This window comes from Oncorhynchus kisutch, linkage group LG14, assembly GCF_002021735.2.
Source record: "Oncorhynchus kisutch isolate 150728-3 linkage group LG14, Okis_V2, whole genome shotgun sequence".
NCBI lineage: Eukaryota > Metazoa > Chordata > Actinopteri > Salmoniformes > Salmonidae > Oncorhynchus > Oncorhynchus kisutch.
In genome coordinates, this window is record NC_034187.2 from 8,177,245 (window position 1) to 8,201,454 (window position 24,210).

Genomic DNA, 24,210 nt, shown 5'->3' on the forward strand with positions numbered 1-24,210 from the left:
ACAGGACACTCCGGCATAATAATGGCTGAAATGGTGTCATACACATGGTTTCCATGGTTTTAACGTGTTAGATACCATTCCATTCACTCCATTCCAGCCGTTATTATGAGCCGTCCTCCCCTCAGCAGCCTCCACTGGTGTAAAGTATTGGACCATTGGCGTTCATATTCTCAGAGCAGCTCAATTTCTCCAACGGTCAACACATTCTAATAAACAGGATGTTTACTGGAGACGTGTTGGTTGGGAATTGTGGAGAGGTGCGCAATTTGGGCTGTGTCCCATGCGAATGGTAGTCTCAGAGTCACGTAGCTCTGTCACGACGGGACTCTGGACTATGATTTACGTTCAAGGCTACGTTTAGACAGGCAGCCCAAATCTGATATTGTTTCCACTAATTGGTCTTTTGAACCAATCACATCAGGTCTTTTTTTTAATTTTTTAATTTTAGATCTGATTGGTCAAGACCAATTAGTGGGGGAAAAAAAGATCAGAATTGGGCTGCCTGTCTAAACACACCAACAGAGCCTGATTCAGTTGAAATGAGTGCAGACCTTCACAGACCTTTGACGTCAAATGGGAGACTACCACGGTTCAAGCAACTACAATGGATATGTAGCCGGGCCAGTGCAGTACAGCTCTGCTTGACTCGGCCCAGTACAGGTCCAATTATTCCACTGTATGCAGAGTGTGAAGGACATCATAGTGAAAGACAGGGAGTCAATGTATCAGAGTGTGAAGGACAGGGAGTCAATGTATCAGAGTGTGAAAGACAGGGAGTCACTGTATCAGATTGTGAAGGCCCTTGTAGTGAAGAACAGGGAGTCATTGTGTGCAGAGTGTGAAGGACCTCGTAGTGAAAGACAGGGAGTCAATGTATCAGAGTGTGAAGGACCTCGTAGTGAAGGACAGGGAGTCCATGTGTGCAGAGTGTGAAGTACCTCGTAGTGAAGAACAGGGAGTCACTGTATCAGAGTGTGAAGGACCTCGTAGTGAAGGACAGGGAGTCAATGTGTACAGAGTGTGAAGGACCTCGTAGTGAAGGACAGGGAGTCAATGTGTGCAGAGTGTGAAGGACCTCGTAGTGAAGGACAGGGAGTCAATGTATCAGAGTGTGAAGTACCTCGTAGTGAAGGACAGGGAGTCACTGCATCAGTGTGAAGGACCTCGTAGTGAAGTACAGGGAGTCAATGTGTGCAGAGTGTGAAGTACATCGTAGTGAAGGACAGGGAGTCAATGTGTGCAGAGTGTGAAGGACATCGTAGTGAAGGACAGGGAGTCAATGTGTGCAGAGTGTGAAGAACCTCATAGTAAAGGACAGGGAGTCATTGAAAAATGGTCTTTATTATCTGAAATTTGAATAATTGACCAAACAGACATTTACAACTACGAGACTAAAATCTTTGTTGTTACCACAACACAAAAACACTTATCTATTTGTTATGTTTTGTTGGTTAGAGTGACCATGAGAGATGCAGTTCAGTAGGAGACCTGTAGCGTATGTATTGTGATTGCACATCATCCTAGGCTAACTAAACATCATCCTAGGCTAACTAAACATCATCCTACGCTAACTAAACAGTATATTTACATGCTAACTAAACATCCTCCTACACTAACTAAACATCATCCTACGCTAACTAAACAGTATATTTACATGCTAACTAAACATCCTCCTACACTAACTAAACATCATCCTACGCTAACTAAACATCCTCCTACGCTAGCTAAACAGTATATTTACATGCTACAAAAAGGGGACCAACATAAAAGTCCATATATACAAAAGGTAGAAGTCAATATATGGCAGCACAGTGATCGTTCTGGTCTGTCCTGGCACCACAATGGTGGAAGGAGCTTCCAATTAATGTCAGGAAAGCGGAGTCACTGCCCATATTCTGAAAACATCTGAAAGAGTATCCCCCCCCTCCCCAACACCCACCCCCTCTTTTCTTACTAGCACTGACTTTGCTGATAGCTACTTTAAGAAGAAAAAAATGTACTTAATCTACCACGACTGATATGTGGCTGTCTCACCTAGCCATCTTAAGATGGATGCACTAATTGTAGGTCGCTCTGGATAAGAGCGTCCACTAAATGACTCAAATGTAGATGTAAAATGGCATTCACCACTCCTTGCCAATTGTCAATGCCTTCATATCAGGCAATTCAGGAGTGACCTGGTGTCTCAAGGAGGTTTCCACCTGATCACTGTTTATCCCACAGTCAGAGCAGTGGTATGACTTCTCACTAGTGTCCAATTGATTGTGTATCTTTCGATTTTACAGGTTTACAAAACTCTTTCCATACCCAGTACAGTCATAAGGACTTTCTCCAGTGTGGATTTTCTGATGTGCTCGAAGGCCAGAGATCTGCCCGAAACGCTTCCCACAGTCAGAACAGCCATAGGGTTTATCTACAGTAGAGCGCATGTGAGGAGGCCTGTGTGTCACCTGGTGTGTTTTTAGATAATCTACCCGGGAGAAACATTTCTCACAGTCAGGGCATTGATAGGGTTTTTCTCCCGTATGTTCCCGCTGATGTCTCTTTAAGTGTTTTGCGTGGGCAAACTGTTTCCCACACTCAGGGCAGACATGAGGCTTTTCCCCAGTGTGTGTTCGCTGGTGTTCTGTAAGGTTACCTAGTTTGCCAAAGCTCTTTCCACAGTCAGAGCAAAGGTACGGTTTTTCTCCCCTATGTATTATTCTCTGATGATTTTTCAATTGGGTCGAATTATTGTAGCTTTTATCACATTCGGGACATTGGAAAGGTTTCTCTCCCGTGTGTGACATCATGTGAACTTTCAACCGATCTGATCTTGTAAATTTCTCCTCACAACGCTCGCAGTGGAAAGGTTTCTCTCCCGTATGTAACCTCTTGTGTTTTTTCAAATTACCTGCTGAAGAGAAACTTTTTTCACAGTCAGGGCAGTGGTGAGGCTTCTCTCCAGTGTGAATCCTTTCGTGTGCTTTTAAGTCCTCTTCTATGAGGAAACTAAGACCACAGTTAGAGCAGAGGTGAGGCTTCTCTCCAGTATGTTGTTGTTTATGTCTCTTAAAGGGTATCCAAGACGTAAAACTTTCATTACAGTCTGGACAGTGGTGGCGGGGCTTCTCTCCAGTGTGTGTGTACAGGTGATGATTAAGACCTGTTTGTGTTGTGAAACTTTTCTCACATTGAGAGCACTGGTAAGGTTTCTCACCAGTGTGTATACGCATGTGTTCTTTAAGATGTGATCGTTTTGTGTACCTCTTTTCGCAGACGGGGCACTGGTGAGGCTTTTCCCCAGTATGCGTTCGCTGATGGGCATTAAGGTTGCCCAGTAGACCAAAGCTCTTTCCACAGTCAGAGCAAATGTAAGAAGATGCGACATGCACTGCTCTCTGGTGAACTTTTAATTGCCTAGAATCATGGAATTTTTTTGCACAAACAGCGCATTCGTAAGGCTTCTCTTCAGAGTGTATCTTCATATGATCTTTTAACTGGTCCGCTCTGGTGTACTTCTTATCACACTGTGGGCAGTGGAAAGGTTTCTCTCCTGAATGCAAAAGCTTGTGTTTCTTTAAACATCCCGCTGTAGCAAAATTTTGCCCGCAGTCAGAGCAGTGGTGAGGATTCTCTCCTGTGTGAATCCTTTCATGTGCTTTCAGATCTTCTAATAAAGAGAAACGAACGCTACAGACAGAGCAGTGGTGAGGCTTCTCTCCGATGTGCTTGTGTCTCTTATATTCGATTTCATTAAGGAAATATAAATTGCAATCTCCACAGCGGTATAGTTTCTCTCCAGTATGTGAGTACATATGGCGCTTAAGATGTATTTGTTTTGTGAAACTCTTTTCACACTGAGAACATTGGTAAGGTCGGTCACCAGTGTGTGAACGCAGGTGTTCTTTGAAGTGTGAAGTGCTATGGTATTTTTTCCCACATTCAGGGCAGTAGTGAGTCTTTTTCCCAGTGTGCGTTGGCTTTTCGGCAATGTGTGTTGGGCTTTCCCCAGTGTGTGTTTGCTGGTGTTTTACCAGCTTGTCTTGTTGAGCAAAATCTGTTCCGCAGTCAGAGCCGAGGTCAGGTTTGTCAACAGTATGGGCCGTCTCCTGACATTGTTCTTCTACATTTCTGGAACTTGGCGATCTATTCTCAGAAACAAGTGGGAAGTTAATCTTCTCTTCAGTATGAGACATCATATGTTCTTTCAACTCATCTGAAGTACTGTACCTCTTCTCACATTGCAGACAGTGGAAAGGTTTCTCTCCTTTGTGTAACTGCATGTGTTCCTTCAAAGTTTCCTCAGCGGAGAACCTTTGATCACAGTCAGGGCAGCGGTGAGACATCTTTACTTCATGTAATAACAGGTGCTCTTTAAGATTTGCCTTCATTTTAAAACTCTTCTCGCATTGACCACATCGGTAAGGCCGCTCCCCAGTATGCGTCATGATATGAACTTTCAACTGATCGGATCTGGTGTATCTCTTGTCACAATGGGGGCAACAGAAAGGCTTAATCCCTGAATGTATACGCTTGTGCTTAGTTAAATACCGTGCTGTAGAGAACGTTCGGCCGCAGTCAGAGCAGGGGTGAGGCTTCTCTCCAGAGTGCACCGGCAGGTGTTGATAAAGATTTTTACTCTTTATGAAACTCTTGTCACACTGTGAACACTGGAAAAGCCTCTTTCCAACATGTAATCGCAAGTGTTTTTGAAGACCTGCATTACTAGAGAATCTCTTCTTACATTCAGGGCATTGGTTAGAACTCACAGAAGATAAACTTTCTTTGCTACCTGAACAGTGGGATGACGTCTCTCCAGAGTGTGTGTGCAGGTGCCGTTTAGGCTGTGATCGTTTTGTGGATCTCTCCTGACGTTGAGGGCTGTGGTGAGATCTCTTCGCTTCGTCAACTTCCTGGTGTTTCTCCCCTGGTGTAGATAATGTCTCCACTGATGAGTCGGAGGACTCGGGACCCTCTCCTGTATGAATGACATCTGAAAAACATATCAGAATTGCAACAAGTTACACAATATCAACTTTGAAAAAGGTGCAACACCCGCTCACCATTAAAAACATATTGTAACTTTTTAAAGGAAAGATTCACCCATTTTGGCTTGAAAGTTGAATAGCTCAGATGTACATGAAAACATGAAATAACCCTGGGAGAAAATAGAACAGTCAAAAAAGGGGTGAATCTTTCCTTTAAAAGCTTGCTGTTTCAGCCTTCATCAGAACATCAAGGCCATTGACGAAGGCTGAAAACATCAAGCTTAATAGTTGTCTAAATATAATAAGACGCTTTTTTTTTTCAAATGGTGAGCGAGAGTTGCGCATTTTTCCTTCTCAAATGATGATCAAATGTCTTGGTTGCACCTCAACTCACGTCGGTTGAGCAGTGAGAACCCCTCCACTTCTTTCCACTAGATCAACTTTGAACATTAGCACAAATCGGCATTATGATGCAATGTGACATCATCGCCCTGCAATGTGGCGTCTTAAAAGCAATCTGTTCTCTTATTCATACCTTCATTAGCAAAGACCGAAATCATCTCCTCCTGTTCTTCCACTTTGATGTTGAATCTCCGCCCCAGCATAAACCTACAGTCCTCCAGCAGAACTGTTGCCTCCTGCTGCAAAGACTGTGTGCCACTGTCACAATCAGGATCTAGCGACTCCCTCTGCTCTGGTACAATGAGCCACTCTGGAGCTGGATCCGCCAACTTCCTGTTATTAGGCAACCGAGATCCTCCCTCCTCATTCGGTACTCCGTCACAGCTTGCTTGTGAGGTGTCCACCTCTGCTGTTGCTGATTGGCTGGGACTCGTGGGCACACCCCTGGCATCTGCCTGTATTCCTTTGATGTCTTCTTTCAGTTGGAGTAACCGAGACATTCCCTGCTCATCTGATTCCATTAGATTTACATTTTCACAATATTCCCCTACTATACGACGCAATGAGCGTTGAGTCTTTCCTTTGACTTCTGACCCATCTTTGCCTCCTATTCCAATACGTTCACACAGGTAACGTAAATTGTCCTCAGTTAAAGTATATAAACTCAATTCGATTTCATCCAACAATGTTTCCCTCTCTCGACTCATATTGTCCTACTCAAGTCATGTGACAACCTTCGACTGGTCAGCCAGCTAGCTCCTCCAAGGTCTCGAACACTCTCAAGTCATGTGACAACCTTCGACTGGTCAGCCAGCTAGCTCCTCCAAGGTCTCGAACACTCTCAAGTCATGTGACAACCTTCGACTGGTCAGCCAGCTAGCTCCTCCAAGGTCTCGAACACTCTCAAGTCATGTGACAACCTTCGACTGGTCAGCCAGCTAGCTCCTCCAAGGTCTCGAACACTCTCAAGTCATGTGACACTTCTCTTGCGTGATATGTGCTGATGCTCACGTGAAAATAAAGCTGTGCTGTGCTGCCTCCAGGGTAGACAGGAGGTATCTAGGACATGGCCTCGCTCTCCTGAAATAAAATCACACAGAGAAGGGGAATGAAAATCCCAGAATGCCTTGTTGACTTGTTACCCACAGTGACATAATCATTTTGCTTTTTTTTTTAACAATAATGATTGATTTGTTCCTGGAGTGCCAAAAGGTAGGCAGGATAAGGCTGCCACTTAGCACGGAATTTTCAGAGCTAAACTGACCAAGACGCACCTCCAACAACGCATTACACCTCACACAATTCTGCCCCAAAACAATGAAAACTTTTCACCCAGTGGCTTATGCACTATTTCAAAATGTAAAAGGCTCTCGCACATCTGAGCTCTTTTTTTGCAGGTGCATGGTAACAGTTTAATAAAAATTTGAAAAAAATAAGAAACCAGCACACTGCTCTTGATCGTATCCCTGATCTTTAATAAGCTTTACGTATCGGCCTCGCGGCCTTCGTCAGAGCTTTACGTATCGGCCTCGCGGCCTTCGTCAGAGCTTTACGTATCGGCCTCGCGGCCTTCGTCAGAGCTTTACATATCGGCCTCGCGGCCTTCGTCAGGGCTTTTGTGAGTTTTTAAAAGGTTTTTTATTAGCACCCTTATGTAGACCTGGCCCCACCCACATCCGTTCCACGCATCAAATGGGATTGGAATCGAGGGAAAACAAATAAGTGCTACCAAATACAACAACATGCATTTCATAAATACTAAAATAAAGTGTTTACATAAAACCTATTAAACACGTCTGTAAAACCACAATAAGGGCATGGACCTACCAAGCATGTTTTCATAAATCATTGGGAACAGTGCAAGAAAAACCTCAGAGTAATCTGAAATAGAGGCATAATTCATGGTCATAATATAGTTCATAATTCAACATAACATACATAGGCATATCATCATGTAGACCTCTAGGAAATCATGTCTGGAGGGTGAAAAACCCTAAACATTCCCTTTAACTCAAGAGTTTTATTAATATCTCCTCCCCTGTCTGATATCTTAACGTTCTCTATGCCACAAAATAAAAAAAAGGTAGAAATATCATGTGTTAGGTCATTAAAATGAACTGCGACTGGATAATCCCTGTCATATGTCCTGATTTAACTTTTAAGTTCAAATATTCTGTTTGAGAGAACAAGAGGTTAGCTATATAGCACAGCCCACATAGACATTTAATCATGTAGATAACATGGGGGGGGGGGGGGGGGGGGCACATTATAATGACACTAATTAGGAACTGTACTCCTTTATGTGGGTGGAAGAAATATTCACTTCATCATATTGTTATACTGTGCGCAACCTCTGCATTTATAGCTACCATTCGGAAGAGGGCGTAAGAGAGCTTGGCTGATTTTCTTTTGTGGTTGGCAGTTGACATGGACCAATTTATCGCGTACATTGCGACCTCTCCTATATACAGTAAGTGGTGGATTCTTACATTCAGCTGGCAAAGCTGTGTCCGATGAGAAAACATGCCAGTGTTTCTTGACAGCATCTCCCACTTTTTGCGAGTTCAAAGTATATGTGGTGGTGAACATTACAGTGTTCTTTAGCTCTAGCGGGTATTTTTTGAAGCAGTTCATCTCATGTTTTCCCCAATGCCAAATTAATAGTTTCATCCACACATTGTGGAGAGTAACCTCTTCTTAGAAACCTATTGTTCATCTCCGCTGCTTTTTCTAGATTGTCCTCTGTGGAGTGGCGTATATCAGTCTGAAAAACGGGCTTCTTGGAAGTCCTCTTTTTAATGACTCAGGGTGGAAGCTGTCCCCTAGTAATATAGTACTTCTGTCCGTTTCTTTTCTATACAGAGTTGTAAATAGGGTTCCATTTGATTTCTCAATCCACATATGGAGGTAATGAACACGTTTATTGTCACATTCAATAGTGAATTTGAGATTGGGGTCAATGTCATTTGGTAATGCCATAAAGTCTGAAAGCTCTGCCAAAGTCAGGAGCGCAAAATATGTATCTTGTCCATGCCCAGCGCGCCTCTCCAGGGTGCTGTTGGAGAGACGCCGCGCTCCACCACCACTCAAGTAATCTAATATAAATCATGTAGCCTATAGTAGAAAGAGTAGCAGCATATGTGGCCTTTCTATAGCCTACAGACTGGAGACCATATTTATGACAATGTTAAGTGAAACACTGTTTTTCTACATCATGCACGTGTCGCTGATCAAATAGCCTAAACGGTGCCGTATCAAATATGCTTCAATTTCAATATGACTTAGCACTCACCATGTACTAAAAAAAAGGTCAGGTCGAAATTAAACGGACGATATGGAATGAAAGTAGGCAAATGACCGGGAGTTTCACTCCTTGGGCTAAATTATATTAAATCAGTGATTTTAATTGTAGGCCTATTCGTTCTTTTTTTTTACGACCTAGTCATAGCAACAAAAAAATAATAATACTTTGCTTTCCCTGCTGTGTAAACACAATGATTCTCATTGCAAATGAGCTCAAAATAACTCCCGATATACTTGGGTAGCTGATATGCTGATCAGAGAGACAAAACTATTAGTCTTAAACTTTGGTCAGGATTCAGGACTGGGCTAATAATGCCAATACAGCTGCCTATGTGGCATGGATAGGTATTTATAAAACTGCATTGCGGCCGACACTATTATATTTTGCGGGGATAGGAGGAGCGGCGGCAATTTTTGGTGCTTGCCTAGGGGCGGCAGAATGGCGAGGACCAGTGTTGTGCAGAAAATCTCCCCCCCACCTTCTAATTTCCTTCATTTTGTGGCTAGAGTCAAATACTTTCTATAGAACAAAATGCAACCGAAATTAATCAAATGTGTGTTATATTAAACAGAGGAAGTAAAATGTTGGCAAGCAATAAACATTTCAGAATGGCTGAATTATTATCTTTACAATTACAAAATACTGGTCGAATAAGACATGCGCGAGATTAAGAATTTTGGCAAAAATATGTATTTATAGACCAATACAAAATAAGTAGCGGATTTAATTAAGTACGGGCGACATAGGGGAGATTTTCGGCACAACACCGGGCCCGACTGCAGGGTTGTGTCAACCAACACCACATCAATTCAATCGCCGCATCAAACACTAGGCCATTTACCTAATGCAACACACCTGGTCTCCCAGACCTAAAGCAAATAGGTTACCAAGTGAATGGAAAAACAAGAGGCCCCCGTGGCATTCAGGACCAGTGTTCCCTGCTGTTCTGAGCCACATACTAACGTTCGCGTGCCAGTGTATACATCAAGACCGAAACGATGAAGTATCTATGAATATTTCACTCAACAGCTTAACGATTTGAGAAGATGTGAAACTACCATACAGAGAAGCTAAGTATTTGCTATCATGTTTTCGGGTTCAATTGCCTGTATAGCCAGCTAGCTGTTAGCAATACTAGCTAGGTAGGTAAGATATCTAGCCTCCTAGAGTCGAACAATGAACATATTTTGACCACGTGCACGCGGTCTTCATTCGTAGGTTAGTTTCAGGACTGTAAATATAATGGACTTGTCCTTGCAAGGCAATATTTATCAATGTATTTAAAAAGTGAACAAATTAAGCTATGAATCAAAGTCGGACCTTTTTTTACTTACCTTTTCCCATCAGCGTCTCCTCAGCAACACTAAAAGAAAAATACTTCCGGGTCACGGAATTCGACGTTTTCAAAAGAAAAGTCCCTAATGTAATAGAAAACTGTCATTAACCTGTATTTGTCTAAAACATTAACAATAACTCATTTGTTCATATTTAAGTGGCATTTGCATTACATTTTGGGCTTTAAAATATGCCTGGACACTATATGGTACAAATATAGCAGTGTACAGGAAAAACGATTCTTTAAATTCTGTAAAGTGGTGTAGGGAGAACACAGGAGGGTCTGTAGAATCTATATGGTGTAATTACTTGGGGCGTTGAATCATGGAGTGTTGCTGGCCTTAAACTGTGGTCAAACAGCTTAAAATGGGTTGCCTGGATACTATATGGTACATAGGGCACTGTACAGGAAACATTAAATAGATTGTGTCCTTAAAGCCAGGGTTCTGTCTACTTAGAGTTCCTAGAATACAAAACAGGTGAGTTTGAACACAAAGCTTGGTCATAAGAAGCTTTATGTTGATATTTGAATCGAGACACACATATTAGCACCATGCCCAGAAACACGTTCTACTCCACCCACTCAATTGGTCCCAATGCAATCCACTACAGGCCTATAAATTACATATGGGCTTATAAGTATTCAGACCCCTTGACTTTTTCCACATTTTGTTAGGTTACAGTCGTATTCTAAAATGGATTAAATTAACAAGGCAGCTCCCACAATTTTATCAATTTCTCTCAGCCAACCAGTAATTTGTGTACGTGCTGTGCTTGTTGTGTGTCCTTCCCTATAAGCGTGCTGAAAATCTGTTGTCAATTTGTTTACTGTGAAATAGCATTGTATCTGGTCAAACAACTTTCTCCAGAAGTTTACTAAGGGTTGGTAACAGGCTGATTGGTTGGCTATTTGAGCCAGTAAAGGGGGCTTTACTATTCTTGGGTAATGGAATGATTTTTGCTTCCCTCCAGGCCCGAGGGCGCACGCTTTCTAGTAGGTTCACATGTGGTAATATTGTCAATCATACTCAGTAATTTTACATCCAGATTGTTAGACAATTTTCTCACCTCTTCCACACTGACATTACGTAATTCAAAAGTACAATTCTTGTCTATCATAATTTGGTCCGATATACTCGGATGTGTAGTGTCAGCTTTTGTTTCTGGCATGTCAGCCCTAAGTTTCTTGCTAATGAAAAAGTAATTAAAGTAGTTGGCAATATCAGTGGGTTTTGTGATAAATGAGCCATCTAATTCAGCTCGATGGCTTTTTTCCCCAAAAATGTAATTTAAGTTGCCCCAAAGCTTTTAACTATCATTCATTATATTTTATGTTTCATAGTGTGGTTGTTTTGTTTTTTTGTCACATTTTTTTTGTACGTTTGCCCATCAGTTGTGCTACCAGACTTATTTGCCATAGCTTTTGTCTCATCCCTCTCAACCATACAATTGTTTCAATTCCTCATAAATCCAAGGGGATTTAAGTCAGTTTTTCTTAATGGGTATATGCAAATTAGTAACTGGAATAACAATTTCATTAATGTGTCAAGTGCAGCATCTTGTTGTTCCTCATGACACACCACAGACCAGCAAATATTATTTACATCAATAGCTGAAACAAGGAAGTAAAACCATTGAACATTTATGTAATATGACTTCATTTGTTCTGTTCAAAGACCAACATCTTCCACTGTGATGTTGACTTTCTGCTCCAGCAGCACAGTTAACCTCTTAAAGAGTTGGCCAAGATGCCATCTCTGGAGCCTGCTGTACACTCTGGGCTCTACTGTTACAACAAGGACCCAGTGACTCTGTAGGCTGTCTCAGTTTGGAAGGACAGCGGCAGGCTAAGCAAGTCCTCAATCTCCTAAAATAAACACACACCCACATATATATATATAACACAAAAGGAAATCAATATGCCCTACTAATGGGTTTCCCACTCTAGAGTTTACAAGGTTGAATAATTTCTAATTCCCAACATCTCCTTCTCAGTCCATTTACAAGTGGATGTTCTAGGCTTCTGCAGTTGTGCTTATCTTTCTAATCTCCTGTCAGTTTAAGTCTTTATGACAGATTACTCACCCCTCTCACTCTGCTGTGGTATGAGTCACGGTGGAGTTGACTTTACCTCCAGCCTGTTGCTGAGAAACCAAGCTCCTCATTCTGTATTCCTTAGATGTCTTCCTTCAGTTGGTGTAACCGAGACATTCCCTGGTTAGTTGGTTCCAGTAAATCAACATTTTCACAATATTCTTCTTATTTTACCCAATGAGCGTTGACTCTTTCCTTTCACTTCAGATCCATTTATTCCACAACGTTCAAACAGGTAAAGTACATTGTCCTCAATTAAAGTCCATAAAATCAGTTCGATGTCACCCAACAACGTTTCCCCCATCTCGATTTTATGTTTCCTACTCATGTTGCAAATATGTGGCAGAGCTCACATGAAGATCGATCCAAGTGGTGCTTCCAGCATTGAAGGAGAGGAGCAGGTTGAGGTCCTCGCTGTCTTCAATGTAAGCCTACGCTATGAAGGTAGTCGGTACACTCAAAACACACCAGCAGCATATAAGCACGAGGTAAGGCTCGTTACCACTCCAAAGGAGGACACAGTAACTTTTGAGTTAAAGGTATATTCTAATATGCAATACCATCAAATGCATGCGGTAAGACAATGCAGGAAATTGAAATGTGTCTCCCATGACAACATTTTAACAATAGGCCTATGTTACGATTTGAAGCTACATCATTTTGTTAACAAAACAAAAAAGTCTTTACATTTATACAAATATATAATTAAGCAAGTCCCATGTCGTTTTGATCACAATAAATACTAACATTACCTAGGTTCTCTGGCTATCTAACTAGCTAGGGTGCATCAAATTAATATCGAATCAATACATTTCAAGCAAACTTTTGCACAAGACTGTAAATCGCTAGGTAAATAACTCACCATTTAAACATTTTGAGCATTTATGAAGCTTTATCAGTAGTACAAATGTGTCCATGGTTGGACCCAAAGATGGTGGAGGGCATTAGCGTTTTATCAGCAACAATAGAATAGTACTTCCGGGTCACAGAAATGAGGAACAGCCCACAATAAAAGCCAGGAGTCAGTAATCACGTCATGAAGTAGTCCTCTAAATCACGCCCACCAATGATGAGATAAATGATAAAGCCTTTACTAGTGTTGTCCAATAGTTACATAACAAAACAATATAGACATCAAATTCTTAAACCTGATAAAAGCCTTTAGATACAAATACTTCATTTTATATGAGAGGACAAACATACAAAAGGTGCAGCTCTATCTGGGGAAACTTACTAATTGGATTTTACTTTCATAAGAAATGTATTCACTTAGTCATTGCCGTACTTTATAATGCGTTATTAGAATTTGATTCAGGTTATTGTTAGCTATTATACAATATACATTCCCATTTTTATTCATTTAGCTCTTATCACGAGCGACTTGCAGCAGCGAGTGCATACGTGGTTATCAAACCCGCAACTCTGGCGTTGCAAGCACCGTGGTTTACCAACTGAGCCACACCGTGTTTATAAAAGTGTTACAGGTTTGACCAAACTTCAGAGTTCCATTTGGCAAATATCTATTAATACTTATGTATTCTTTTACACACTTTACAAAAATAACTCGCATACCCCTGTTTCTTTTTCTTCTTTGACGTTTTTCTATTTGGGGTTTATCACCTTAAACCATCAATGGAGATTACCACAAGCACCACTAGTGACGTTTTCATTTGCCCAGAGAAAATAAACTCTACCCACAATCAGTGCAAAAGTATGTGTTCGCAGGTGACATTTTAAGTTACTGGGGCTTCTCGTCTGTGTGCACTCCCTGGTGACTAATTCATTCAGATAAAAGAAAATAAGATGAAATTAGCTATAAATGATAGTTTAAACATATGTACATAGTATATACAATGTTTACATACGTGCATAGTGAGTGGGATTATAAAGTGCAGTAGCAGCATAGAATTATAGAGAAAGAATGATGAGTATGTACAGGAGTTATGTAAATGGGATAAGTACATGAATCCTCAGTAGTGCAGTAAGTGGACAGAACTATTGTATTGGTCTGGTGGACAAATGATTCCAATGTGTAAAGAATGTCAATAAATGGCGTGTGGTAGCATTTCGCTACATCTGCAATAACATCTGCTAAACACATACAGTGGGGCAAAAAAGTATTTAGTCAGCCACCAATTGTGCAAGTTCTCCCACTTAAAAAGATGAGAGGCCTGTAATTTTCATCATAGGTACACTTCAACTATGACAGACAGAATGAGAAAAAAAAAATCCAGATAATCACATTGTAGGATTTTTAATGAATTTATTTGCAAAATATGGTGTAAAATAAATATTTGGTCACCTACAAACAAGCAAGATTTCTGGCTCTCACAGACCTGTAACTTCTTCTTTAAGAGGCTCCTCTGTCCTCCACTCATTACCTGTATTAATGGCACCTGTTTAACTTGTTATCAGTATAAAAGACACCTGTCCACAACCTCAAACAGTCACACTCCAAACTCCACTATGCCCAAGACCAAAGAGCTGTCAAGGGACACCAGAAACAAAATTGTAGACCTGCACCAGGCTGGGAAGACTGAATCTGCAATAGGTAAGCAGCTTGGTTTGAAGAAATCAACTGTGGGAGCAATTATTAGGAAATGGAAGACATACAAGACCACTGATAATCTCCCTCTGTGGGGCTCCACGCAAGATCTCACCCCTTGGGGTCAAAATGATCACACGAACGGTGAGCAAAAATCCCAGAACCACATGGGGGGACCTAGTGAATGAGCTGGGACCAAAGTAACAAAGCCTACCATCAGCAAGGGCATTGAAGATGAAATGTGGCTGGGTCTTTCAGCATGACATTGATCCCAAACACACCGCCCGGGCAACGAAGGAGTGGCTTTGTAAGAAGCATTTCAAGGTCCTGGAGTGGCCTAGTCCGTCTCCAGATCTCAACCCCATAGAAAATCTTTGGAGGGAGTTGAAAGTCCGTGTTGCCCAGCAACAGCCCCAAAACATCACTGCTCTAGAGGAGATCTGCATGGAGGAATGGGCCAAAATACCAGCAACAGTGTGTGTGAACCTTGTGAAGACTTAGAGAAAATGTTTGACCTCTGTCATTGCCAACAAAGGGTATATAACAAAGTATTGAGAAACTTTTGTTATTATTATTTTACACCATCATTTGCAAATAAATTCATTAAAAATCCTGCAATGTGATTTTCTGGATTTTTTTTCTTATTTTGTCTGTCATATTTGAAGTGTACCTATGATGAAAATTACAGGCCTCATCTTTTTAAGTGGGAGAACTTGCACAATTGGTGGCTGACTAAATACTTTTTTCCCCACTGTATGTAAATGTGTACTGCAGTACTGATGAACGACGACATGGATAATATAGAGCTAGCGGGATTTTCCATGCAGCGGCAGGACAGAGTAGCTACGTCTGGTAAGACGAGGGTCGGGGGTGTGTGTCTTTTTGTTAATAACAGCTGGTGCGCGATGTCTAATATTAAAGTAGTCTTCAGTTATTGCTCGCCTGAGGTAGAGTACCTCATGATAAACTGTAGACCACACTATCTACCAAGAGTTCTCATCAACTGGTTGACCGCATTCATCCAGCTGTATACAAGAAAACAGTGCAGATAGCCCAGGTAAGCCAATGTGCGGGAGCACTGGTTGGTCGGCCCAATTGAGGTACTATGTACATGAATGTATAGTTAAAGTGACTATGCATATATGTTAAACAGAGTAACAGCAGTGTAAAAAGAGGGGTTGGGTATCGCTTGCTATGCGGTAGTAGAGAGAACATGTTTCAAACAGACCACCATAGTCCCTGTGCGTAAGGAAGCAAAGGTAACCTGCCAAAATGTTTACCTCCCGCAGCACTCACGTCGGTAGCTATGAAGGGCTTTGAAATGCTGGTCATGGCTCACATCAACAGCATCATCCCGGATACCCTAGACCCATTCCAATTTGCCCCAACAGATGATGCAATCTCAATCGCACTCCACACTGCCCTTTCCCACCTGGACAAAAGGAACACCTATGTGAGAATGCTGTTCATTGCCTACAGCTCAGCGTTCAACACCATAGTGCCCACAAAGCTCATCACTAAGCTAAGGACCCTGGGACTAAACACCTCCCTCTACAACTGGATCCTGGACTTCCTGATGGGCTGCCCCCAGGTGGTAAGGGTAGGCAACAACACATCCGCCACGCTGATCCTAAACACTGGGGCCCCTCAGGGGTGCGTGCTTAGTCCCTCCTATACTCTCTGTTCACCCATGACAGCATGGCCAAACACGACTCCAAAACCATCAAGTTTGCTGATGACACAGCAGTGGTAGACCTGATTATCGACAACGATGAGACAGTCTATAGGGAGGTCAGTGACCTGGCAGTGGGGTGCCAGGACAACTACCTCTCTCTCAATGTGAGCAAGACAAAGGAGCTGATTTTTGACTACAGGAAAAGGCAGGCCGAACAGGCACCCATTAACATTGATGGGGCTGTAGTGGAGCGGGTTGAGAGTTTTAAGTTCCTTGGTGTCCATATCACAAACTAATTATCATGGTCCAAACACACCAAGATAATCGAAGAGGGCACGACAACACCTTTTCCCCCTCAGGAGACTGAAAAGAATTGGCATTAGTTCTCAGATCCTGAAAAAGTTCTACAGCTGCACCATCGAGAGCATCCGGACCGGTTTTATCACCGCCTGGTATGGCAACTGCTCGGAATCTGACCATAAGGTGCTACAGAGGGTAATGCGTAAAGCCCAGTACATCACTGGGGCCAAGCTTCCTGTCATCCAGGACCTATATACTAGGCAGTGTCAGAGGAAAGCCCCAAAATTGTCAAAGACTCCAGTCACCCAAGTCATAGAATGTTCTCTCTGCTACCTCACGGCAAGTGGTACCGGAGCGCCGAGTCTCTGTCCAAAAGGCTCCTTAACAGCTTCTACACCCAAGCCATAAGTCTGCTACAGAATTAATCAAATGCCCCCCCCCCCCCATTTGTTTTGTACACTGCTGCTACTCGCTGTTTTATCTATGCATAGTCACTTTACATGTACAAATTATCTTGACTAACCTGTACGCCCGAACATTGACTCAGTATCGGTACCGCTTTTATATATCCTTGTTATTTTGTGTTACTTTCTATTATTTTGTACTTTAGTTTGGTAAATATTTTCATAGCTCTTTCTTGAACTGCATTGTTGGTTAAGGGCTTGTAAAATACCGTGAAATGCTAAGATCTACCTGTTGTATTCAGCGCATGTGACAGTTTGATTTGAATAAGATTTGATTTAGTAGGGTGCAGTCAAATATTTTTTTATAACTAAACCAAGATAGACCGCAGCCTGTCGTTTCAAACGAACAACTGCGCCATAGTGGGCAGAGCCAAGCACGAGATCCTATTGGCGTGTTCTAGCATGTATTTACATATTTCCGTTGGGTAACGCCTACTTTGAAGTGCAAGTGTGCAATTACTCAATTAGCCTTTGCACCTCTAAACAACACACTTAAAAAAAACTTTGGCAAAGGGTAAAGTCTACAGAACGGAGTCCTCTGTTCATAACAGATTCTACTTTTGGGAACAGAAAACTGATCAAATATTTAATCGATTAGTCAATTATCAGAATGTCAGACAAAATCCATCTCATTCCATCTTCTCCCACTGCTGACCACTGAGCTTCCTCGCACTACTATATTTGATAGTGAGTGGAAACGCCAACTGGATGCTTCACATTTTATACATCCGGTGAAATATCGGTCTCATTGTTCCATCTGTGGTTCAGTAGTCGGTTGGTGGTTCAATCATTTTTCTGATTTCTAGCTGCACCAATCAAAGCAGTGAAGGTGGCGAAAACCATTCAGCTTGGGGCGACAGGTGAGCGGGGTTCCAAAATGCAATCATATCATATACAATTTTTGCTATTTATACAGTTGTATTTTTTTGTATACAGACTAGCCTAAAAATAAGTGCAACTTGACAAAGTATCCAATAGATTGTGATCAGTTGCTGGTAATAAAATAAAAGTTGAGCTGAGTGAATTATTTTAATGTATCCACCATCTTGGCTGTAGTCAAAGATGATCTATTATGTTGCTCAGCTCAGACACGACTCGCGAACTTCGCAGGTGTTTCTGATGAATAAACAATGCCATGCTGGAGGCTGGTACCATTCAAATAAAACCCATCCCTGAAACAAAACGTATGGTAAAAATAATTTACACATCATGTCGTAAGAAGACACGTCATTGGCACGAAGCAGGCATTTTGATTTTGTGACTTAAAGCCCTAATATATCATAGTGTAACGACCCTGGGTTTATAAGCGTGCCGGGGCTCGAAGGTGGAGGGTTCGAGACCTGCTCCCTGCCTGTTTCATTACAATACGTTGACTAAAACGATGACTTACATTGTTGTGCAACTTATGTTCTTACCTGCTTGCCCACTAGCAAGCTGGGTCCTTTTAGCATGTCAGCAATCTGGTTCACCTGTTCCTCCAGTAACTCGAGATCACCAGCAACACGGGACATTTAGAATGTCAGCAACACGGGACATTTGGTCCTACAACATTCCGAGATCTGTAGCCTTAGCTTTTGGTTTTCCTCAGCCTGCCGTCTCATTTCCTGCTGGATACTTTGCATTTCTACGCCGAAAAATCTAACAACATTTTGGATTTTAAGTTGCACTCCTGCGAAACGTACATGTTATTTTCAGCTATAAAACTGGTCGAAATGAAATGAAATGCTTTGCAAGGCAGAACACATCAGCACAGTTTGGGGTAACCTAGCGGTTAAGAGCGTTGGTAACCGAAAGATCTTGGTTGGAATCCCCTAGGGGACCCATCGGCCGATGTACCCTTGAGCAAGGCACTTAACCCTAATTGCTCTGGATAAGAGCATCTGCTAAATGACTAAAATTAGAAAAATGTTCAACTTCATATTCATCATCTCCAGCACAACATCAACATATGTGAAAATGGCACCTTTTGTTTTTTTGTGTAGTAGAAAGATAAGCGTTTCCAATGATGACAGTGTGCATCATGTGATTAACCAATTATGAGTAGGCATTATCTAATTGAAGGTCACTGGAAACACTTTTTTTACTTCAACATAGAAATGTTTTGTGTGTGGCCCTTTAAGCGAATGTGCAGTTGAGGGCATAAGAATCAATAATAAATCATTGTGTAATATTTTGTTTACTAACCATACGCTAATTTCACAAGCCTTAGAGGTAATAACTTAAAGTCCCAACCGCTCTGGATAAAACCTGCTCTTACCATGATCAAATCATCCTTTCATCCTCCTTCATCAGGATCACCTTCAGTGGTACCGAAATAGGACTTCCATAATGTTCTCTGGTACACAGCATCTTCTTTCAACATTCTCAAGTCGGAGGTTTACTGACTGGGCAAAACTGTCATTTTGATCAGCACTCCTGTAATTGTCCAATACATCATCAATGTTCCTCAGCATGACAGCTGAATCAATGACCTTGTTCTTGTTGATGGCCTGAGCTTGAGGGTTCTATCCCTGGATCCTGTTGTACACCTGAGGATTTGCTGGCTAGAGCTAGTTTACAAGGTATGAACACATCCTAAACAGTGGTCAGAGTTCAACCTCCTGTTCCTCCTTTGTGTGCCACACTCTCTCCCGTTTCTACTGTATGTATGAGCAGATTTCAAACATGGCTGCAGTAAGTGTTGTGGTGCTTATAAACACCAAAAGGGACGTTTTTTGTAGATGGAAAAAATATATATTAGATGGGAGCAATCGCAGATGAGTTCACAGCTCTTTCATACGGACTCTGAAATATCCATTTACATAAACGGGTCATTGATTTCCTTCGAGCTTCAGTGCAACTTTAAGAGTATTTTTCTGTTAATGTATCCTAAATCAAAGAGGGAAAAACATCTGAATTCAGAGTAAAGACTTTATTATCAGTATAACTCATAGCCAATACAGTTAGGCCTACATAACAAAAAAAATAGAATTTAACAAGCTTTAAGAGTTCCATATAGCATCTAATACCTTTCAAATATATCAATCCCTTTAATGCATTATTTTACCATTTCCCTTTTACACACCTTTAGCAACATTACACAGTTAAACCCCTAGATGTTTTCTCTCTACTTTCATTTTGATTCAATGTCCTTAAGTCAGGTTAAGCCATTGGAGATCACCACAAGCATTTTAGAATGTCCCCCACTTTTTCTATGAATGCCATTATGGGGGTAACTAAATACTGCAGGTCTGGCATTACTGATACGGCTTCTCTCCTGTGTGCCCACTGATCCACTTAAGGAATTATTTGAATGTTGAAAAATGTACATCAGTCATATGTAAAGCTTCTGGTGGATACATACTTACTGTATTGTCTGACTGAAGTGAGTACGTTAAGAACAAGGGTCTGCTACAGTGAGATCAATGGTAAGGCTTCTCTCTCCTGTGTGTTCGCTGGTGTGATTTTAAGTTACTCTGTTGAGAGAAAAAGTCCCCACATTCAGAGCAGCAGAAAGGTTTCTCTCCCGTGTGCACCCTCTGGTGAACCTTTAGCTGATTCGACGAGGTGAAGCGCTTCTCACAGTCAGGACAGGAGTATGGCTTCTCTCCTGTATGTATTCTCTGGTGATGTTTGAAGCTACCTACATAAGAGAAACTCTCCCCACATTCAGAACAATTATAAGGCTTTTCTCCAGTGTGCACTCTCTTATGAACTGTTAGATGGCTTGGTGAGGTGAAACCCTTTCCACAGTCAGAGCAGGAGTATGGCTTTTCTCCTGTGTGAATCAGCTGATGACGTTGCAAGTCTCGCAGATAGGAGAAACTTTTGCTGCAGGTAGGGCAGTGGTGAGGCTTCTCTCCAGTGTGTGTTCGTTGGTGACCTTTCAAGCCACTCAGTTGAGAGAAACTCATCCCACAGTCAGAGCAGTGGTAAGGCTTCTCTCCTGTGTGCACTCGTTGGTGAACTGTTAGATGATGTGATGCAGGAAAGCGCTTCCCACAGACAGAGCAGGCATAAGGCTTCTCTCCAGAATGTTTTCGAATGTGTCTTTCAAGATATGATGGGAATGGGAAGCTCTCCTCACAGTGTGGGCAGTGGTGAGACCCCTTAGCTTTGCTCCATTCCTGATGTTTCTTCCCTGATGCAGGAAATGTCTCAACTTGGTCAGAGTTGTTAGAGGTCTCTCCTGGGTGAATGACAACATTAGAACAGGTGCAACACAATTTATTTCATTTTTATTTAACCTTTATTTAATCTGGCAAGTCAGTTAAGAACAAATTCTTATTTACAATGACTGCCAAACCCGGACGACGCTGGGCCAGTGCCTCTAGCACTGAGATACAGTACCTTGGCCTCCCGGGTGGCGCAGTGGTCTAAGGCACTGCATCGCTAGCTGTGCCACCATAGACTCTGGGTTCGAGGCCAGGCTCTGTCGTAACCAGCCGCGACCAGGAGGTCCATGGGGCGATGCACAATTGGCCTAGCGTCGTCCGGGTTAGGGAGGGTTTGGCCAGTAGGGATATCCTTGTCTCATTGCGCACTAGCGACTCCTGTGGCGGGCCGGGCGCAGTGCACGCTGACCAGGTCGCTAGGTGCACGGTGTTTCCTCCGACACATTGGTGCGGCTGGCTTCCGGGTTGGATGTGCGCTGTGTTGGGTTGTGTTTCGAAGGATGCATGACTTTCGTGTCTCTCCCTCTCATCGCTACGGGAGTTGTAGCGATGAGACAAGATAGTAACTACTAAAAGAAACAATTGGATACTACGAAATTGGGGAGAAAAGGGGGTAAAATTTAAAACAAAAATAATTAAAAAATGAAAAGATACAGTACTTTAGACCGCTGTGACACTCGGGAGCCTACATCCACAATCAATGTGTCCAATAAAGTACTATTGAAACGGGGTATAGAGAACTAACCTTCTAGTGTATGGAGAGTACTATTGAAACGGGGTATAGAGAACTAACCTTCTAGTGTATGGAGAGTACTATTGAAGTGGGGCTAAGTAGGTTTCCCTGGTTGAAACTATAATGCTACATTTCCTTTCACTTCTTACCGTGATCAGATTCCCCAATGTCGTCGTCTTCCTCCTCTTTTATGATGACTTTCAGGCCCAGTGTTTGACTGCTGTTTGATGATGTCATCTCTGGACTCGCTCCTGTGTGAATGAGAACATAACAAATGATGTAAAAACGGTGCAACTACATCATCTTGCATTGACTTGAGGAAATACTAAAACCATGTAACAAAGTGGTTGGCGGCCATCTTTATTTGACCTTTTATTTAACTAGGCAAGTCAATTAAGAAGCAATTTTTATTTTAAATGACAGCCTAGGAACAGTGGGTTAACTGCCTGTTCAGGGGCAGAACGACAGATGTGTACCTTGTCAGCTCGGAGATTTGAACTTGCAACCTTCCGGTTACTAGTCCAACGCTCTAACCACTAGCGCCCTGCCTCGCTCGATCAACAGCCTAAAAATGGTGTCCTAAAATAATTTCATTAATCTGACTCTGACTAAAAGGAAAGTAGGAAAACCAGCTGGCCTTGAGGACCAGAACACCACTGCGAAAGGGGGATATCAGGTCAGTTGTCCAACAATGTTTATAACTGAATGTTTGGAACTGAAACGTGTCTTCCTCATTTAACCCAACCCCTCTGAATCGGAGAGGTGCGGGGTACCTGCCATAATCGACATCCACGTCTTCAGCGCCCTGGGAACAGTGGGTTAACTGCTTTGCTCAGGGGCGGAATGACAGAGTTTTACTTTGTCAGCTCGGGGATTCAATCCAGCAACCTTCCGGTTACAGGCCCAACGCTCTAACCACTAGGTCTAACAGCTGTTGATAAAACCTGCTCTCCTTACCTGGGTAATCATCATATTCCCAAATCTTCACTTCCTCCTCTTCATCTTTCGTGATGATATTCAACAGGAGTGTTTGACTGCTGTCTTTCACTGATGCCATTTCTTCTGCGGTGCCCAGTGATGTCAGTCAGGACCCAGTCAGTATAGTCTTGGGCTCAGTGTGGAGAAGCGAGATAGATAGTTATCCTCACTGTTCCAAAATAAAGTCCAGACTAACAACCTGTAAAATAAGTATGTATGAAGTGCACGACAGTTATGTAATTTGATGGCTTGCTTGCTATATAGCTAGTTAGCACACACCTCCCTTGATTTAAAAATACACATCCCATATTTTCTGATTTATTCAATGTTGCAACGCAAACTTAGTTCCCTGTCCCGGGCCTTGGGTGGCTAAGCAACGAAATAAAGTTTACATGTGCAAGGTAGCTGGCTAACGTGAGCTATGTAGGGTTTTAGCTAACATATTTCGCTAGCTAGCTAAGCAGCTACATAATATTTGGTTTAGCTAGTTAACGTTACATATTTCCTTATGTTGCTTACTTGCAGGGGGGAAACAACGTTATGCGGCGACATTGTTTAGCAATGCATTGTTTGTTAGCTTTAGCGAATAGTTGAGTCTCAAACGCTAGCGAGGCCTTCTCTGGCCATTTGCCCTACAACCCGGCGGGTTCTTACCTGAGGCCTTGTTTCGCAAAAAAAGTATCAGATATAGATTTTTTTTTTGTGGACTGGTAGACGTTATTGTTAATTGTTTAAATTATATTTATGACCTAACATCTCTAAAATAAGAACCAGAACAAACGCAATAGCAACTTCCTCGTTTTCTTTCTCGACATACTAGGCGTTGTCGTCAAACTACATTTAATGTGGACCCACGCCACCTGTTGTCCGGGAGGGTCTTTTTCTTCTTGGATGAGGTTAAATGGCGATTGGCATCCAATGAATGTTGCATTACCGCCTACAACTAGATTGAGCCATATATCCATTCCAGCGGGAAGTTGGGGTGCTGCACTGGGCCTTTAATAGTCTTGTATTAGATGACCCTTATAGCGGCCTGCAGCATGTTGAAGAAAAATCACAACGCATCCAACCCCAAACTAATTTCCGCTGCTATGTATAAATCCCGTATGAAAACGTTAATACCCTACCATCTAAACCTACACTAATTAAAAACCCACCACCCTATTCCACTATTTAAACCTATCTAGCCATACCTCAGGCCAACGCCTGGAAGGACGGGACACCACCACTCAACACACCCTGTAACTCTTCTGATG

General features: G+C 42.2%; 2 protein-coding genes across 5 annotated transcripts; both read right to left on the minus strand.

Moving 5' to 3' along the window:
- Nucleotides 1–1,322: 1,322 nt before the first annotated feature.
- LOC109904333 (zinc finger protein 271) lies at nt 1,323–13,076 on the minus strand. Of its 3 annotated transcripts, XM_031787742.1 has the most exons (4): nt 10,011–10,059; nt 6,169–6,452; nt 5,506–6,106; nt 1,323–4,975 (listed from the first exon to the last, which is right to left on the minus strand). In XM_031787742.1, exons 3-4 carry the CDS (start codon nt 6,077–6,079, stop codon nt 2,280–2,282), a joined length of 3,270 nt encoding a protein of 1,089 aa, XP_031643602.1. In that variant the 5' UTR covers nt 6,080–6,106; nt 6,169–6,452; nt 10,011–10,059; the 3' UTR covers nt 1,323–2,279. The 3 variants fall into 3 exon arrangements, with proteins under 3 accessions (XP_031643602.1, XP_031643601.1, XP_020357182.1); XM_031787741.1 differs by lacking the exon at nt 10,011–10,059 and adding an exon at nt 12,968–13,076 and having other exon boundaries at nt 5,506–6,452; XM_020501593.2 differs by lacking the exon at nt 10,011–10,059 and adding an exon at nt 7,200–7,255 and having other exon boundaries at nt 5,506–6,452.
- Nucleotides 13,077–19,981: 6,905 nt separating this feature from the next.
- On the minus strand, nt 19,982–23,836 carry LOC109904334 (gastrula zinc finger protein XlCGF7.1-like). 2 transcript variants are annotated; one of them, XM_020501595.2, is made up of 4 exons: nt 23,609–23,836; nt 22,934–23,153; nt 22,126–22,227; nt 19,982–21,257 (listed from the first exon to the last, which is right to left on the minus strand). In XM_020501595.2, the coding sequence occupies exons 2-4, from the start codon at nt 23,031–23,033 to the stop codon at nt 20,491–20,493; spliced, it is 969 nt and encodes a 322-aa protein (XP_020357184.1). In that variant the 5' UTR covers nt 23,034–23,153; nt 23,609–23,836; the 3' UTR covers nt 19,982–20,490. The 2 variants fall into 2 exon arrangements, with proteins under 2 accessions (XP_020357184.1, XP_031643618.1); XM_031787758.1 differs by lacking the exon at nt 23,609–23,836 and adding an exon at nt 23,474–23,598.
- Nucleotides 23,837–24,210: the final 374 nt, after the last annotated feature.